Source organism: Typopeltis vanoorti, chromosome 14 (assembly GCF_054136105.1).
Source record: "Typopeltis vanoorti isolate ZY-2024b chromosome 14, IOZ_Tvanoo_1.0, whole genome shotgun sequence".
In the NCBI taxonomy this organism is placed as follows: Eukaryota; Metazoa; Arthropoda; class Arachnida; order Uropygi; family Thelyphonidae; genus Typopeltis; species Typopeltis vanoorti.
The window spans coordinates 52,669,820-52,689,734 of NC_143562.1; the positions used below are offsets into that span (position 1 = coordinate 52,669,820).

The following is a 19,915-nucleotide window of genomic DNA, read 5'->3' on the forward strand; positions in this document are numbered from 1 at the left end:
AATTTGATAAGGGTAGTAGATTTACAGTGATGCTGCTGGACTTTGTTAAGGCCTTTGACAGGATACCACATGGAATTCTAATCAGTAAATTGCAGAACATGGGGATGGATATAGGGCTGGTGAGATGGAGAGATATCAGAGAGTAGTTTATTCAGGAGTAGAGTCCAAAAGAAGGCCTGTGACTAGTGGTGTGCCACAGGGTTCTGTTCTTGGTCCATTTCTATTTAATTTGTTGATTAATGATATAGGAAAGGATCTTAGGGGAACTGTTCATTTATTTGCTGATGATGAAAAGTTGGGTAGAGCAATAGTGAATACATATGATGTCAAAATTTTGCACGATGATTTGGATAGATTGGCAGACTGAGCTAAGGACAATGGATGTCAGTTTAATATGGCAAAGTGTAAAGTTATGCATTTTGGGGTGAAAAGATTAGCAGCAGTATACCACATTGGTGGAACTGTACTCCAGGAAATTGATGAAGCCAGAGATTTGGGAGTGTTGGTGGATAGGGAGTTGAAGTTTAAGGAACACTAGCAAAAGTGGCTAAATCAGCTCATCAGATCACTTGGTTACTGAAAAATACTTTGAAAAGCAGGTTATTTTTCCTCTTTATCGAGCCTTGATAAGATCCCATCTTGACTACTCTGCCCAGATCTGAACTGCAGGGTTTCTTCTTTATGAGAGGAGGTAGAGGATCCAGAGATGAGTGACCAAGATGGTAGCTTGTCTATAGAATGAACCTTACGAGAACAGGTTGAAGATCTGTGGGTTACAGAAATTGGTTGATAGGCGGAAAAGGGGATGTATGATTGAGACATTCGAATTACTGAGGGGTTTTTACAAGATTAATTCAGAGGAGATTTTTCAGAACAGGTCTGGTGGTGGGAGAACTAGGGGCCATGCCTGGAAATTGAGCAAGAGTGTAGTTAGCGAGGGTTTTTAGGAATTAGGTTTTTTTTACTTGGAGAGTGGTGAATGAGTGGAATAAGCTACCAGAGTCTGTTGTGGATGCCATGACTGTGAATGAGTTCAAAGCAAAGTATGATGGATACTGTACAAATGCTGAATAGTTCTTGACATGATGTTTAGAGCCTCCCTCAATGAGTCTAAAGACTCCTTGGAGTTGCCTGTAATAATAATAAAACCTATATCCTAATCTATTAAATTAATACTTACCAAGTTATGTGATGTCTGTTTATATGCATCACACACACACTAGATATCATAATTATTATTTCATATTTTCAGTCTCTGCAGTTACTGCAGGACAGCTACTGTGTGGTGGCTTATTCAGTCCTGATCCATTATCAAACTGGTTTGCAGCTGTTGCCCTTTCTCATACTCTGGTCGATAATGTCTCTCGGAAAGAACAGTTGCTTAGGGTACAGTTAGCAACAAGTGTTGGTAATCCTCCAGTATCACTGATGAAACAGTGTGCGAGTATTCTTCATCAGGTAAATCAAATTGTATTTAAATATCAAATCTTTATTTTGTAACTATCTTAGTAATTACTGTAGGAATACACCAATTAAGTATGGAGATAGTTTGAAATAATCATTAAAAAAATTGTGTTTAGTGTCAGTCCTGGGCATTCTGATAATACTACCAGTATATTTATAATATGCTATTATCTATATGGAATGCTATTGTGTTGCTGTCAGTCTGTTGAGCTGAATAGGTATGCAGACCTAAAAATTTTAAACTTGTTGAATGAGGTTTACGCTTGAATGAATAACTTCTATTTCAACTTAAGTTTGCTATGCTGACCTTAAACATGATATTCATATTTTTGAATAACAGTACAATCTTTTAAATACTGGGAAAAGGTATTTCTTTATTTTCTTGAATTTACTTATTTTAATTTTATAAAATTATAAAAGAAACGGGTTGAAGACAGAAGAAAAATTTAAAGCATTGTTATATAAAATCAGCATTGTTAGTATCCCAAACCTTTTTTTTTTTTTTAAAGAAAGTCTTGTTCTTTTGTCTTTGTTTTGCTTTCTTATGTGATTTATCAGTAGTTTCTCTTTTTAAACACCAAGATAATCTGCCATTATGCAAATAAACTCAAGAACTATTCATTGTGAAGAATAAAGATATTTTTAACAAATCTCATGTGGATGCTGAGATGTTTATTACCACTTATGTTGATGTTTAATAGAGAAAACACACACAAAGATAATAATTAACTAGATTTATTTAGCTAATTAGATTATTAAGCTAACATTTCAGCTTGGTCAGCAAGGTGTCTTCATGGACACAAAGACATATGCTAAACATGTGTACACCAGCAGAAAGGTAAACACGAATCACTTATTATAGGCAGGTTCCTATAGTCCTAGTTGGTGTTATGGGTGTGGTGATGGAATCTTGCTGAAGGTCTCAACAATCAAGGATATCCTTGACTGTTGGTATTGCAGGATGCTAAAAACATTTCTAACATATCCTCACCATGTGACCAAATGAGGAACATAGCATTAACAGAACATAAAATGTTTCATAAAAAAATTGACTTGCAATGAGGAGGAAAGATTAGTGTAGTTCACACCCATGAAAGGTTTTTGTAAACCTACAGTACATTTGTACCATAGGTGGGCTAAGAATTTTTTTTTCCCTTCTATTTTTGCTAATTTTTATATTTTGCATAGTCCCAGAAACTCCACTCGAGAGATGAAACATGAAATTTTTTTTGAACCCACTTCAGACCACCAATAAGCAAATAAGGGGGGCAGTGGTCTCACATTGCGTGAGGTCCATCTCCCACCTAAAGAACAGTCACAAACATCCATGTTTATGCCATGATTTGAACATGTGATCTATTGGTTGGAGAGCAGATATGCTAACCGTCAACCAGGCTACTTTATAATTAGAAGAGCAAATACTGTCCAGTGTGGGTCTAAGAGGTGTTCTGTTTGTGTAGTTTTGATAACCCATAAATCCAGGAAAGTCTAGGAGTTCCTTCCCTGTATTTATGATTTAAGTTTTTGGATAGTTTCAGAAAACTAGGATAGAACTTTGTCTACTATTTTTTGAGAAAAAACTGATTTTATGTATGGGTAGGTTTGATGTCAGTTGGGTGGTATGTGGACCGATCTCTGAGTAAGATAAACATTTTTTGATCATATTCAGAGCAATCAAGTACTACCGTAGCATTATCCTCATCCACATTGATGATGATAATCTGGTTTTTAGTGTAGATTTTATAAGTGCAGCAAATTCCATGTGAGATAAATTTCTTTTTTGGAGGCTTTATGGATTTTAAAATGTTGGGTACATCTAGTTAGATTTTATTGGTGATATTAGGGGGAGGTAGATGCTTTCTTCTATTTTTACCATAATTTGCAGACTAGTTATTTCCTTTAGAGCTATGGCATAGTTATGGCCAAGACTGTGAGGATGTTGATAGCTTCTTTCTTAAGTTAAAAAATGACTGGTTATGTACAGCATGTTCTGGAAGTAATGAGCATTATTTATCTTCCTGGCTAAATTATTGAATATTGAAATATGGTGGATCTTTACTTTAACTTTATTGGTTCTGCATTTGAAAATTTTATTAACTGTGTGTTTGTGTACATGCATTACGCACGCACACACACAGTTAATAAAATAATATATCCACACCCATCCATCTGATCAGTAGAGGGTGTAGTGTGATTTGTTGTGAAATTAATCTTGAAAGATCAGAAATTTCCTCGCTGGGAATTCAATGTCTATTATGCCATCTTGTAAGCTGCCTGTTTTATGCATTTTCTATGTATGTGGTGATTCTCAAGGATGCAGCTCCTGCATATAACAAGAATTATCTGTACTTGTCTTCCTTACAGATATTATGCATATGTATTGCTTGATATTAATCATGGGGTGCTTAAGGGTCAAAGCTGTATAACTGAGAGGAGACCTCCACATAGCCTTTAAAGAATGTGGAGAACCAACCAGGGCTTCTGACCTAATGTCCAATCCTCACCTTCTCGTTGTGCACTCTGTTAGGTATATACGTGGATACTGCATGAACAAGGATGGGCTGGAAATTTTGGATTCATTCGACCAAATTGTATTCTTATTGGAATACAATTTGGTCGAATATAAACCAAAATATATAATGATAGTACAACATGACAGAATTTCATGCTGGCTGGGGCATCACCCAGGTAAACAAGACCATTGTTTTCGCCAGGGAACTGGTGCAAACATCGAAAAGTCAGCTACCAGAACAAATCTTAAAATGCACCCCAATTCAACTTCACCAGAGTTCAAGATCGGTACTATCAACATAAGAAGCATGAATGGCTGAGAAATGGCACCTGCTGAGGAATTAGATAAGCAGATCGACATAATAGGGCTGACCGAAACAAAAAAGACAAAAACTGTTGAGATCTTTCTGAGTATTAAATATAAAATGTTATATTCCAAAAATGACAATCAAGGAAAAGAAAGAGTAGCCGTAGTATTCAACACTAAACAAATATGAGGCTATTGTTCCTGAATGGCAGGTCAGTCTCAATTAGAGTGATGCGGGAAAATATCAGAATGGGAAACTGGACAATGAGATTAATTTGTGCCTATAGTCCCAAAGAAGGTTCTACTAAGATAGAAATGGAGGAATTTTTTGAGGCTTTAGAGAAAGCAACTGAAATAGTGAAAAGGGAAAAGTTGGTCTCTGTTGGGATTCTAAATAGCAGAGTAAGAAATGATTGTCAGACATACAAAAATATTTTGGGAAAATTTGGAGAAAAGAGCGAAGCTAATAATAATGACAAATACCTGTTGGATTTCTGCTCAGCACATGGACTGATTATTAGTAACACCATGTTTCAACATAAAAATATGCACAAATTCACATGGAGAAAACAACAAGGAATAAGAAAAGTCTCATTGACTATGTTATTGTTGATAGTGATGTTTTCTCCCTGGTGCAGGACACCAAAGCGACAGAGGATTTGAAATCAGAAGTGATCACCATTTAGTCTTGAGCAGAATAAAATTGAATTTCATACTGAAAAGAAGAACATGTAAGAAATTTTTAAAGCGAATAAAAGTTGAACAGCTCGCAGATGTGAACTGTAGACTAAAATGCACAAACATTATTGAAGAAAAAATGAAAGAGTTTGAGAACATGAACCAAACCTTGGAGATTCAGTGGCAAGCCCCTGAAGAAAACATTGATTGATTCCGACAGAGAGGTATGTGGTGAAGTTGTCTGCAAGGATAGAAAAATTAGAGCTCCATGTGTATACAGGAAGTTAGAGGCAGTGAAGGAAAAGAAGAAAGCATATCAAAAGTTCCTGACAAATAAGTCATCTTGTGCTCTTAGAGAATACAGAGACAAATGTATGAAAACTAAACACTGTGTAAAGCTAGCTAAACAAAAGTCATGGGAAGACTTTGGTAAGAACATAGAAAATAAATATCAAGAAGGTGGCAAGATATTCTGAAGGTTGTTGAAGAAGCTCAGAAATGGAGGAATTAGAGATGATAAAAGTGACATGAAAACAGGAGAAAAAGATATCCTTGAAGTATGGAATAATTGCTTCAAAAAATTGCTAAATGAAACAAGCAGTGATAGCACAGTGATAAAAACACTCAACAGGCATGCAGTCAGGAATACATATCCATACTTGAAGTAGAAAAAGCCATCAAAGGCCTGAAAGGTGGAAAGGCAGCAGGAGTGGAGTTTGATGATATTCAACCAGAAATGCTCAGGTATGGAGGTATAAAAGTTTTACAGTGGCTGCACTCCATATTTCAGAAGGCATGCATAGAGGGAAGAATTCCAGATGATTGGAGTAGAGCTCTCATAGTACCCATATATAAAAAGGGAAATAAAACTGAATGTGAGAATTAAAGAGGTATTTCCCTACTGAGTGTTTCTGGTAAGATTTACGCAAGTATACTTGAGAAACAGTTAAGAAGGAATGTGGAAGAAAAGCTTGGTTGGTAAAGAACAAGCTGGATTCACTTTATGACAAATAGTTGAGAAATCATAGGAATATAACAAAGATCTGTATTTAAGTTTTTTAGATCTGGAAAAGGCATATGACATGGTGCCAAAAGAAAAACTATTCAAAATGCTACAGTCATATGGTCAGTGGGGCATTATATCAAGCAATACTTTAGTCTTTATTTGAGTTGTAATCAGCAGTTAGAATTGAAGGAAGTACAGAAAGGTGGTTTAATGTTAAATCTGGTGTAAGACAAGGATGTACATTATCCCCTCTGTTTCATTATCTATATAAATCACATTATGAAGGAAAGTGGTATTAAACCTGATATTGAAATTGGAGATGTTAATGTCAGCGATTTTCTCTATGCAGATGATGTCATAAATAAATCCACTATTTGTCTGCAAGATTCCCTGAATAAATTGAATAACTGTTGTAATAGATATGGTATGAAGGTCAGCAATAACAAGACAAAGACAATGAAAATAGGCAGAAGCATTGAAAATCATATGAAGGTCAGCAATAACAAGACAAAGACAATGAAAATAGGCAGAAGCATTGAAAATCATATGAAGGTCAGCAATAACAAGACAAAGACAATGAAAATAAGCAGAAGCATTGAAACTGCATACTGAATGGAAAACCTGTGGAACAAGTGAAACATTTCAACTACTTGGGCATGATTTTTAGTGAAGATGGTAAATTAAATATGGAAATAGACAACAGAATCAACAAAGCTGGTATGGTAGGAAGTCAACTGAATAAATTTATATGGAATATGAGAGAAAGTCAAGACACTAAATTTAGCTTATACAAGACAGTGTTCAAACCAATTTTGTCTTATGGATCTGAGAGCTGGGTCAGAAGGAAAACACTTGACCAAAGACTAGAGACTGCAGATATGAGAGTCCTGAGAAAGATTAGGGGCATGAACAGATGGCAATATCAAATTGAAAACGAGGATATTAGGAAAGAACTTGACATTGTCAGCATCCAAGAATGCATTAGCAGAGCTAATCTCAGGTTGTATGGTCACTTAAACAGAATGGGGGAGGAAAGATTAGCAAAACAAGTGTTCTCTGTCAAGTTGGCAGGAAAACGACCCAGAGGAAGACCAAGATATAGGTGGATTGATACGGTACAAAGTGCCATAGACAATAGAAATATAAGATCTGGTAATGTTGGAGTCTTGACAAGTAACAGACTGATTTGGAGGAAAATTGTAGATAGGAAGTTAGTAATGATGTAAATTTTTCATGTAGTACTATCGTATCCTGTACACTTCTTCATACAAGATGATTATTATCATCTTGTATGATGATGATAATAATCATTAAGCCTGCAGTCTCCATTCTAAGGTGAATCCATACTACTTATCCATACTTTTTTCTATGGTATCTCTGAGTAATTTTCTCAAAAAAAATCTGCTTCAGAGTTAATTCTTATTTTGCTTTCATATTTCACAGTCTCTTATTCAACAAGCATTTATTCCACAGCCTGAAAATCAGTCCAACCAGTTACTAGGCGAGATCTGTATCTGATTCCTTTCTAAAAGAACATAGTCAGATTCTGTAATCTGGAAGCTTCTCACATGATTTTATGGTCATCACTATTCATATAGTTACTGTGATCCACAAGGAGATATTGTGATTCAGAAGTGATCAACAATGGTTATATATCATTAACTTTTGGATAAGTACTGTGGAAAGATTCATTGCAACTAAGCATTTCACACACACACACAAAAGCAATACAAGGGTGTGTGCAAAAAGTTCACATTTCTGAGACATGTATTGTTATATATCCTAAAAAAAAAAAAATTATTACAATTAGATAGAACATGGGAGTTGAAAGGTTTTAAGATGTGTTCTTTCTTGTGGTTATATCCGTGGCTTTAATAATTTTTGTTCTTGGTGCTTATCAGAACTTTTTAGCCCCCCACCTCCTCATGGTTTACTTTTTCATAAAAAGCAAACTATTTCCAGGGCAATTCTTGAACATGTTGCACTGGATTAGTAATTCCATATCAAAAATTGACAACATCCTTAATTGTCAGTCTCCATACCATTCTTCAGTAAGGAGGCAAAAGACCAAGTTAATTTCAGTGCTTCATGCAAAACAAAAATGAAATAAATAAACAAAATACTCTTTACTAATCCCTCTTTACTTTACTAATGACTAGTAAGAAAAACTAGTAGATTGGAAGTTCATATCCTTGTGGATATTTATGAATGTCTTTATTTGATCATTCGTATTAAATAATTGAATGTGTTCACATTATCCTGCAGTATGAATGTATGACTGGTTCATGACATTTTGTGGATAGAATTTGTATAAAGAAATCCCACTCTTGAAAAATTGGAAACATATTGCCCATTAATCATTTGTGTAAGTTTAGTATTGTTGTTATTATCATAACTTTTTTTTTTACAAGAACATTATTACTCACTTACAAAGCACTCATAAATCTCTGTGGCAATGTGTTCCACTTGTTCATATAATGTTTTGTGTAAGTATAGTATTAATCTTTAAAGGTGCCTGCAGCATAACTATAAAACAAAAATTATGCAATAACCACAGTAATAAACTTAAATGAAAAGTACAAATATTTCATACTGAAAATAACAGTATATTACCAGTGTGTGTGCATGCGTGCGTGCATGCAAATACAAGCAAATAAATACAAAGATACATACAACAATCGGTTTGCCAATTAAAAATGGTAAATGGTTGCCACATGCTAGAAATTAATATTAAAAATAAATAATATTCACTATTTTTGATATTTACGTAAATAAGATGAAAATCTCCCAAATTTTTTGGGGCGGAGGGGGGGGGGGAGACAATGATTTCAATTTATGTTAGGCCGATGTACAAGGGCTTCACAACTTTGTTTGAAAAGCATTCTTATTTAAAACTGCTTCTGTGGAGAAGACGAGCTTCATCCCACAGGATACTATGTGTAGTATCAATAGTATGGTGTCAGACCAGACTTTTGAGGTTTCCCATATTCAATGTAGTATTGATGTTCATTAATTCTTTTTTCCACAGGATGGTTTAGAGATATCAGAAATATAAGGGATTAGAACCCTGTGATCTGTTGTAGAATCCTTAGGTGGTGGAATGTAGGAGTCAGTTATCTATTGAATTTGATGAGGGTTGTAACCATTTAATTCCATTCAGTTTTGATAGAAGTTTTTGTTGTAAGTTTGAGGGAGAGGATCGCACATTATGTGCTATATTAATTAATGACTTGACAATTCCAATTTTTTGGGAGGTGTGCTGAGCAGACTTTTGATGAATGTATCTACCAAGAAAGGTAGGTTTCTGATGAACACTTGCTTCCTTGTTGAAAGTACCAGCTGATACTATCAGCATTTTCTTTTTCCATGGTGAATTGAATGCATGGGTAAAGGTTATTGATCCCATGTAGGAAGGTAGTAAGTTCATTTTCAAAATGAGACCAAATAGAAAAAATGTCATTGACATAATGAAATGAAATAGAGGATTGGGGATGAATGGATTAGAACAAGGTACCTTTGAGATGGTTCAAAAATAGTTTGCCAAAGGTGGAAAATGAAGGGAACTGCCAATGGCTGTACCTTCAATATGTCTATTGATCTTGTTTTTCCAGCTGAAATATTCTGATTTGTATAACAAATTCAAAAATCTTCACACCAGGTGGGAATCATCATAATAGTGTCAGATAACGGAATGTTGGTAAATAGAAAAAAAATTTCAAACAATATCCTTGATTTTTTATTTTTTATTTTTTTGAGAAAATCTTTGGAATTCTCATTGAATGATCTGGATTATCCAATATGAGCATTTAATAAATGTGAAAGAAATTTAACAATTCTATATGTGGGACAGTCATACAATTCACAATAGGTTTTACTGGACAAAAAAGTTTTACTGGGTGGAAAAAAGATTAATGTTGCTTGCATGATATTCAAGAACTATCTAGTAGAAGAAATGCCAAACTGGATTCTAAAGGTCAGAAGTTTAAATAAGATAGGTGTGAAATGGATGAAAAGTTTTAGCATGTAATACAGAGAAAACAGGCATTATGAAGGCAACATAAGAGGATTGGTAATAATCAATTCCATGAGAAATATAAAGAAAGGCAAGAAGGCTGACTCAGTTGATAAGGGTAGCAAAAGTTCAGAATGAGCAGTAGTTAGCTAATGAAGCAAAAAAAAAATCCTATGAAGTTCTTTCAATATGTGGCTAGGAACAAAAATATTGATTATGGTAGGGTGGCATTAACTGGAGAAAATGGTATAAGGACAACTGTTGTGGAAGGTATAGTTGAGATATTTAATGAGCAGTTCATGAAGGTCTTTCATTCTTGTGAATGTTATATCATAGAGAGTTTGAGAGCAGTTGATGATGAGGAGGACAGACTGACTGTGAGTGAGGAAGATGTATATGGGGAATTAAGCAAACTTGATATTAATAAGATGGTGGGACTTGATGATATATCACCACATATTTTGAATGAATGTGCCAGAGTTGACATCTGCCTTGACATATTTGTTTAATATCAGTCTTACATTGGATCAAGTTCGAAAGGAGTGGAAATAAGGCAAGATTGTACTGCATCATAAAGTTTATGACGGAATTTCAAGCATCAAATTATCATTCATCGGTCTGTATGTCAGGTATTGTGATTAAAGTGTTGGAAATGCTGGTGAGAATCAGGACCCAGAATTGGATTCACAACAATGATATTTTGATTTTTGTTTCGTTATTTAAAAAAAAAAACAAAAAAAAAACAATGATATTATCTTTGATGGGCAGCATGGATTTGCTACAGGGAGGTCATGTTTTAGTAATCTACTTATTACAATAAAGTGACAGCAGCATATTGAACATAGTAGATTGGATACTATTATTATTATTTTATTATTATTATCATTCAGACCTCCATGGAGTCAAAAGACTCATCGCAGGGGAGGTCCTTCCTAGGAAACACAAAGTCTATCAAGACTCATCATGGGAGGGCCCTCTTAGGAAATACAAAGTCTATCCTACCACTCCTTAAACTCATTGACCATTCTCGCTCTCACTACTCTATCAGGCAATGCATTCCATGGTTCAACGACACTCCATGCAAAGAAACCACTCCTCGCCCTCTTGCTCACAGTTTCCTTTCGTAACTTCCAGGGATGGCCCCTTGTCTTCACTCCTTTCCGCTGTTCAATCAAGCGAAAGAACTCCCCAGTATCAACCTTGTAACCACCTCTCAACAGTTTAAAGTCTCAATCATATCACCTCTCCTTCTTCTATCCACCAAACTCTGCAGTCCACATTCCCTCAGCTGATCCTCATAACTAACATTGTACACCTGAAACCATCTTTGTTATCTGCCTTTGTATCCTTCCCACAGTTAATTTATCCCCTTCAAATCCTGGGGACCAAATCTGTGAACAATAGTCCAAGTGTGGTCTGATCAAAGTCTTATACAACAGAATGATAGCTCTTTTATCTCTACTGGTCAGTGTCCTCATTATTGCAGCAATCCTCTGTGTTACCTTCACCACCTTTCAATATGTCCCATAAATTTCAGTTTCTATCAATCATCAACCCAAGAGCTCTTGTCTCCACTACTTCCTCCAGTTTAACTCCTCTCATTGAGTATGCAGCATCCAATCAATATGTCCCAAACCTCAAGACCTTACATTTTGCTGCATTAAACTGACATCCCCATTCATTTACTCATCTGTCTAGTTTATTGAAATCCTCTTGCAGGGCTACCACATCTGCACTATTACTAATAACCCTTCCCAGCTTCACATCATCCGCAAACAACTGACTATCCCCTTGCAGTCCACTGACAATGTCATTGATATAAAGGTTAAACAGTATAGGTCCCAGTACTGACCCCTGTGGGACCCAACTTGTAACCCTCTGCCTCCTTGAAACTGCCCCACCATACACAACTCTCTGATACCTATCGGACAGCTAATCCTGAATCCAGTTGACCAACCTGACATCCAGACCCATGTGCTGCAACTTAGATATTAGCTTATCATGTGGCACTCCTCTGTCAAATGCATTCGCTAAATCCAAGAAAATGGCAGTATATGCCATTCCCTCATCTACTGCTCTTGTAACTTTATTATAAAAGACTAGCATATTGCTAAAACAAGAGTGCCCCTTCACAAATCCATGTTGACTCTCACAGATAACATTACCGTCATCTGTCCAATGCTGTATATGGTCCCTCACTAATTTCTCCAAGATCTTAACAACTACTGATGACACACAAACTGGCCTATAATTAGACACTTCCAGTCTGCTACCACCCTTACGCAATGGCACTATCTTACCTTCCTTCCATTCTCTGGGCACCTTTCCCTAGCCAGACTTTCATTGAAATGCCAGGTCAAAGGAGCTATCAGTTCTTTAGCACATTCTCTCAAAACTTGTGGTGAAATACCATCCAGTCCCACAGCTTTACTGACATCCAGAGTACCCAGCATCTGGAATACACTCTCCTCCTGCACCTCTAAGCCTCAAATTAAAATTTACTCCTCCAGGATGTCTCTAATAAAGTGTTCATTGAACAATTCTATTATGCCCTCTGCATCAGTCACTCTATTCCCATTTTTTTATCCCACAATATCAATCTTCCACAGTCATTTCTCCTCCTACTGGCCATATAGCTAAAAAATTCCCTAGGATTTTCTTTGGATCTTAAGGCAAACCTCTTCTCATATTCCAGTTTCGTCTTCCTTACCATACTAGTCACTCTCCTGACCTGTGTCTTATGTTCTTCATGCATTTGCTCTCTTCACTTGTCTCCTTATATCTCTTCCATTATATCTCTTCACTTGTCTCCTTATATCTCTTCCATTGCCTCTTTTTCACATACAGTTCCTGTTTAATATTGTTTGTCATCCACTTTACTCTAATTTGTGTCCTCTTCTTCACTCATGGAATACAGTTCGCTATTGCTGCTAACAAATATTCATTCACAATTTCCTAAGCACTAATGATATCCCATCCCTTCAATTCCTCCCGCCATGAAACTTCCCAAAGTTGACGTCTAAGACTATTATAATCACCTGCCGTATAATTCCACATACGTTCCCATCTCTTTAATACTCCTGCATGTCTATTCATCTTCCAAGTCAAAACTACATGGTCACTCTCTCCAACTGGTGGGAGAGATGTCATCAGTTATTATCAACTCTTCTGATGCTATGACTAAATCCAAAACTCTTGAACCTCTTGTTCCCACTATTACATGTTACCTAAGACATTTGTCCCCCAAGAATTCTAGAAATTCCATTTCCTTATTGCTACATGCATCTTCCTCTCCCTAATTTAAACTGCTGTAGTTAAAATCTCCCATAACAATCATTCTTCTTGCACTTGTCAAGCTCAACTGTCTAAAATCTCCTGGTCCCTACTCTCTGTGCTTCTTGGTCTGTAACAACACCCCACTAAATATTCTGTTCTGCCCACCTCTACCTCACACCATATGCTTTCAAAATCATTAGTGTCACTGCCTTCCCAAGCCTCACTTATGTCCTCTAAGAGGACATAAGTCGTCACTTATCATAAGCAGTACTCCACCACCACATTTTCCTTTCCTATCCTGCTGAAAAATGCTGTACCCTGCTACTTCTGTTCCTGTTATTATATCCTCTTCTGTCAACCACATCTCAGTGATCCCAATAATCTTTGGCCAGGCTGATGCTATCAGTGGCATCAATTCCTCTCCTTTATTCCGGATACTCCTGGCATTGGTGTAAAGCATAAAAATGCCATTGTTTCTATACCCAGCATTATCCCCTCTAGACTCCACTGGGCTCAGCGTTACCTGATGTCGTCTTCCTTCTCCCAAGTACCCATTCCCACAAGAGGCTACCATCCACCTTGGGATTCACTGACTCGTTCAGAACAGCAAACTCTCCAGATGCCTATGTCCATCCTCATTGAAATGCAAGCGGTCTCTCGCATGCAATTCCTCTCTGTCCTCAAACACCCTCCAAGCATCCATATATTCCAATCAAATACATAGTAGTATACTTAGAGTTTGCAAAGAGTTTTGGTTGATTACCATATGATAAGTTGATAGTCAAACTAGAGCATAAGGGGTTAGATATTAGACTATTGCATTGGATTGGAGATTAGCTGTCTAATTGGTATCAACAAGTTGTGTATGGGAGAGCAATATCCCAAAAGAGGAAAGTCACTGGTGGTGTTCCTCAGGGGTCTGTTTTAGGGCCATTGCTGTTTAATTGCATGTTAATGATATTGGGGAAGATTTGAATGGAGATATGCAGTTGTTTGCAGATGATGCAAAATAAATTTAGTTTAATTCTTTATTCAAGTGTGAGCGAACAAAGTTTGCACCTGAAAATATCTGCAGGACTGGGGTAAGGTAGTACAACACTGGGAAACTTATAACAAAGGTGGAGAAGTTCACATCACTCCTATCCCAGTATCTCCCATAATGCAAAACACATCTCCTTGCGGATATGTATAATGTTATGCATTAAGGGAAGGGCCACTACCCAGACTAGTTTTGACCTTTATTGAGGTTTCTTCAGTGGGAGCCAGACCCAGAGGTGGAGATACCAGGTAGAAGCAATAATGAGGTCATCTTTACCTATAGGAGTTGCCAAAAGGTGTGCCACCTTTTTATTAAATTACTCTGGATTTAGAGAAAGATGTTGAAAGTTTATTTTTCACTTGGTTAGACTATAATAAATTTAGTTTAATTCTTTATCCAAGTGTTGGATAAAGTTTGTGCCTGAAAATATCTTCAGGACTCCAGAGTAATTTAATAATAAAAAGGTGGCATACCTTTTGGCAACACCTATATGTAAAGATGACCTCGTTATTGCTTCTGTCTGGTATCTCCACCTCTGGGCCTGGCTCCCACCGAAGAGACCTCAATAAAGGTCGAAACTAGTCTGGATAGTGGCCCTTCCCTTAACCTCACTACCGACCCATGTGGATGAAATAGTGACACCAAATTGCACTTCTTATCCATGTTATTCAATGGGTTTAGCGCTTCGTATCCAGATTTATCTGGACATCTGTAGACGTCGTGGCCGGTTGGGGGGTTAATGCATAACATTATACATATCCGCAAGGAGATGTGTTTTGCATTATGGGAGATACTGGGATAGGGGTGATGTGAGCTTGCTCCACCTTTGCTACGAGTTGCCCGGTGTTGTACTACCTTACCCCAGTCCTGAAGATATTTTGAGGTGCAAACTTTGTTTGCTCACACTTGGATAAAGGATTAAACTAAATTTATTATAGTCTAGCCAAGTGAAAAACTTTCAACATCTTTCTCTAAATCCAGAGTAATTTAATAAAAAGGTGGCACGCCTTTTGGCAACTCTTATAGGTAAAGATGACCTCGCTACTGCTTCTGACTGGTATCTCCACCTCTGGGCCTGGCTCCCACCGAAGAGACCTCAATAAAGGTCGAAACTAGTCTGGATAGTGGCCCTTCCCTTAACCTCACTACCGACCCATGTGGATGAAATAGTGACACCAAATTGCACTTCTTATCCATGTTATTCAATGGGTTTAGCGCTTCGTATCCAGATTTATCTGGACATCTGTAGACGTCGTGGCCGGTTGGGGGGTTAATGCATAACATTATACATATCCGCAAGGAGATGTGTTTTGCATTATGGGAGATACTGGGATAGGGGTGATGTGAGCTTGCTCCACCTTTGCTACGAGTTGCCCGGTGTTGTACTACCTTACCCCAGTCCTGAAGATATTTTGAGGTGCAAACTTTGTTTGCTCACACTTGGATAAAGGATTAAACTAAATTTATTATAGTCTAACCAAGTGAAAAATAAACTTTCAACAGATGATGCAAAGTTGGGATGAACCATGAGGAGTAGAACAGATGTGACCTTACAAGAAGACTTTAATAATCTGAGTGTGAATAGACAGGAGTGGGGGATGCCAGTTCAATGTTGCAAAACATTTAAAATGTGAAAAACAAAGACAAGATATTGAATTTACTCTTGGTGGAGCTATATTGTTGGATGTGGAGGAAATAAGAGATCTTGGTGTGGTGTAGATAAGAATCTAGAATTTAGAGGACATATTGCCAATTCCCATAAAATTTAATGGACATATTGTGTGACGACAACACAATGAATTCTGGCAATGATACAGCGGACACTGTCTTGTAGAAGTATGGAGATGCTGGTTCTCTTGTATAAGACTCTGATTAGGCCACTTATTGACTGCTGTACTCAGATTTGGTCACCTGGTTTTGAAAAATATGAAGAGATGGAGAGGGTCCAGAGGCGATTGACCAAAATAGTTTCTGATCTCTGGAATGTTGAATATGAAGAAAGATTGAGACAATACAATATGCAGTCTAGTGGATAGGAGGAAGAAGGATGGTATAATGAGACATGCAAGTTGGTAAGGGGTTGTTATAGTATTAATGTTAAAGAGATTTTTCATAAAATGGTGGGAGATTGGGAGGAATCAAGAAGTCATTTCTGGAAGTTGTACAAGGAGGGTGTAAGCAAGGGAGTGAGAAGCAGGTTTATTGCATAGTGCATTGTGAATGATTGCAGAAAGCATGTGCTCAGGTAATGGAGTCACAGACCCACTTCTTAGATGATTCTGATATACCATAGGATCTTAGGATAATAATCATCATCATCATCAAATTCCTGCCATGAACCCTCAAGGGGTGTGCAGGATATGATAGTACTACATGAAAAATTTACATCATTACTAACTTCCTATCTACAATTTTCCTCCAAATCAGTCTGTTACTTGTCAAGACTCCAACATTACCAGATCTTATATTTCTATCGTCTAAGGCACATTGTACGGTACCAATCCACTTATATCTTTGTCTTCCTCTGGATCGTTTTCCTGCCAACTTGGCAGAGAACACTTGTTTTGCTAATCTTTCTTCACCCATTCTGCATAAGTGACCATACCACCTGAGATTACCTCTGCTAACGCATTCCTGGATGCTGACAATGTCAAGTTCTTTCCTAATATAATCGTTTTTAATATGATATTGCCATTGATTCCATCTGTTCATGCCTCTAATCTTTCTCAGGACTCTCATATCTGCAGTCTCTAGTCTTTGGTCAAGTGTTTTACTTCTGACCCAGCTCTCAGATCCATAAGTTAAAACTGGTTTGAACATTGTCTTGTATACAGCTAATTTAGTGTTCCAACTAATTTCCTTCTTATTCCATATGAATTTATTCAATTGACTTCCTACCATACCAGTTATGTTGATTCTGTTGTCTATTTTCATATTTAGTTTACCATCTTCACTAAAAATCGTGATTAAGTAGCTGAAATGTTTTACTTGTTCCACAGGTTCTCCATTCACAACACAGTTGACATTTTCAATGATTCTGCCTATTTTCATTGTCTTTGTCTTTTCATTGCTGACCTTCATACCATATCTATTACAACAGTTATTCAATTTAGTCAAGGAATCTTGCAGACTTGTAGCGGATTTATTTAGAAGTATAACATCATCTGCATAAAGCAAAGAGCTGACATTAACATCTCCAATTTTGATATCATGTTTAATACCACTTTCCTTCATAATGTGATCCATACAAATAATGAATAACAGTGGGGATAATGTACATCCTTGTCTCACACTAGATTTAACATTAAACCATTTTCCTGTACTTCCTTCAATTCTAACTACTGACTTACAACTCAAATGAAGACTAAGTATTGCTTGATATAATGCCCCATTGACACCCCATTGTCATATGCCTTTTCCAAATCGACAAAACTTAAATACAGATCTTTGTTATATTCCCATGATTTCTCCACTATTGTTGTAAAGTGAAGATCTGATCCTGAAAGCCTCTATTTGACCTGAGTCCAGCTTGTTCTTCACCAAGCTTTTCTTCCACAATTCTTCTCAACTGTTTCTCAAGTATACCTGCATATATCTTACCAGGAACACTCAGTAGGGATGTAACTCTGTAATTCTCACATTCAGTTTTATTTCCCTTTTTTATATATGGGTACTATGAGAGCTCTACTCCAATCATTGGGAATTCGTCCCTCTGTCTAGGCATTCTGAACTATGCAGTGCAGCCACTGTAAGACTTTTATACCACCATACTTCAGCATTTCTGGTCAAATATCATCTACTCCTGCTGCCTTTCCACATTTCAAGCATTTGATGCTTTTTCTACTTCAAGTATGGATATGGATTCCTGACTGCATGCCTGGTCAGTGTTTTTTATCACTGTGCTGTCATCACTGCTTGTTTCATTTAGCAAATTTTCAAAGCAATTACTCCATACTTCAAGGATATCTTTTTCTCCTGTTTTCATGTCACCTTTATCATCTCTAACTCCTTTTACAGCACCCTTTCCTCCATTCCTAAGCTTCTTCAATAACCTCCAGAATATTTTGCCACCTTCTTGATATTTATTTTCTATGTTCTTGCCAAAGTCCTCCCATGACTTTTGTTTAGCTAGTTTTACACACTGTTTGGCTTTCTTACATTTTTCTCTGTATTCTCTAAGAGCACAAGCTGACTTATTTGCCAGGAAATTTTGATATGCTTTCTTCTTTTCCTTCACTGCCTCTTTAACTTCCTGTGTCCTCCGTGCAGTTCTAATTTTTCTGTCCTTGCAGACAACTTCACCACATATCTCTCTAGCTGAATCAATCAGGGTTTTCTTCAAGGCTTGCCACTGAATCTCCAAGGTTTGGTTCCTGTTCTCACTGTTTCATTTTTCCTTCAATAATCTTTGTGTATGTTAGCCTACAGTTCACATCTGAGAGCTGCTCAACTTTTATTCGCTTTAAAACTTTCTTACATGTCATTGTTTTCAATATGAAATTCAATTTTATCCTGCTCAAGACTAAATAGTGATCACTTCCAATTTCAAATCCTCTGTACACTCTGGTGTCCTGCATCAGGGAGAAAACATCACTATCAACCATAATATAGTCAATGAGACTTTTCTTATTCCTTGCCTCTTCTCTCCATGTGAATTTGTGCACATTTTTATGTTGGAACATGGTGTTAGTAATAACCAGTCCATGTCCTGAGCAGAAATCCAACAGGTATTTGCCATTATTATTAGCTTTGCTCTTTTCTCCAAATTTTCCCAAAACATTTTTGTATGTCTTATGATCACTTCCTACTCTACTATTTCGATCCCCAACAAGGACCAACTTTTCCTTTTTCATTGTATAGCTTTCTCTAAAGCCTCAAAAAATTCCCCCACTTCTACCTTAGTAGAACCTTCTGTGGGACCATAGGCACAAATAAGTCTCATTGTCCAGTTCCCATTGTGATATTTGCCCAAATCACTCTATTCGACACCGCCTGCCAATCAAGACGAGCTTCGTATTTTGTGTTGAATACTATGGCTACTCCTTCTTTTCCTTGATTGTCATTGCCTGAATATAACATTTTGTATTTATTGTTCAGAAAGATCTCACCAGTTTTTGTCTTTTTTGTTTCAGTCACCCCTATTATGTCAATCTCGTACTTATCTAATTCCTTAGCTAGCTCCATTTCTTTGCCATTCAGGCTTCTTATGTTGATAGTACCGATCTTTAACTCTGTTGATGTTGAGTTGGGGTGTGTTTTCAGATTTATTATAATAATTATTATTATTATAATTATTGCACGTATGCTATAACAAGTAGTTTTTATTGTTTTTGTGTTGTAATGCCATAAAAAAAAAAGGAGAAATGATGTCCAACAACTAATTCTTTCCACTCCAGTATGAAATTTCTACTTTCTTATTTATTTCTCTACAGCATCTTACTCCTTTTTAATACATGTTCTGCAGTGCATAACAAGTTTTTCAAAGTTATTGTAATAAAACCTTTCAGGGGTTGTTTATCCCACTTAATCTCCTTTGCTTTGACTTGTTCATAATTTTCAAAATTGGATATGCTTGTATTCAATTTAGGAAATAACCAGAAGTTTTAGTTAAAGGGAGGAGGT

General features: G+C 36.7%; 1 protein-coding gene across 2 annotated transcripts in view; it reads left to right on the forward strand.

Annotated features, from left to right (window-relative positions):
• LOC150099478 (general vesicular transport factor p115-like) overlaps positions 1-19,915 on the forward strand; it is a 354,365-nt gene that overhangs the window by 213,393 nt on the left and 121,057 nt on the right. For both annotated transcript variants that reach the window (XM_090403647.1, XM_090403648.1), the window contains exon 12: positions 1,253-1,458. In XM_090403647.1, coding sequence (XP_090259773.1) covers positions 1,253-1,458 — 206 coding nt within the window. The remainder of the gene's footprint in view (positions 1-1,252; positions 1,459-19,915) is intronic.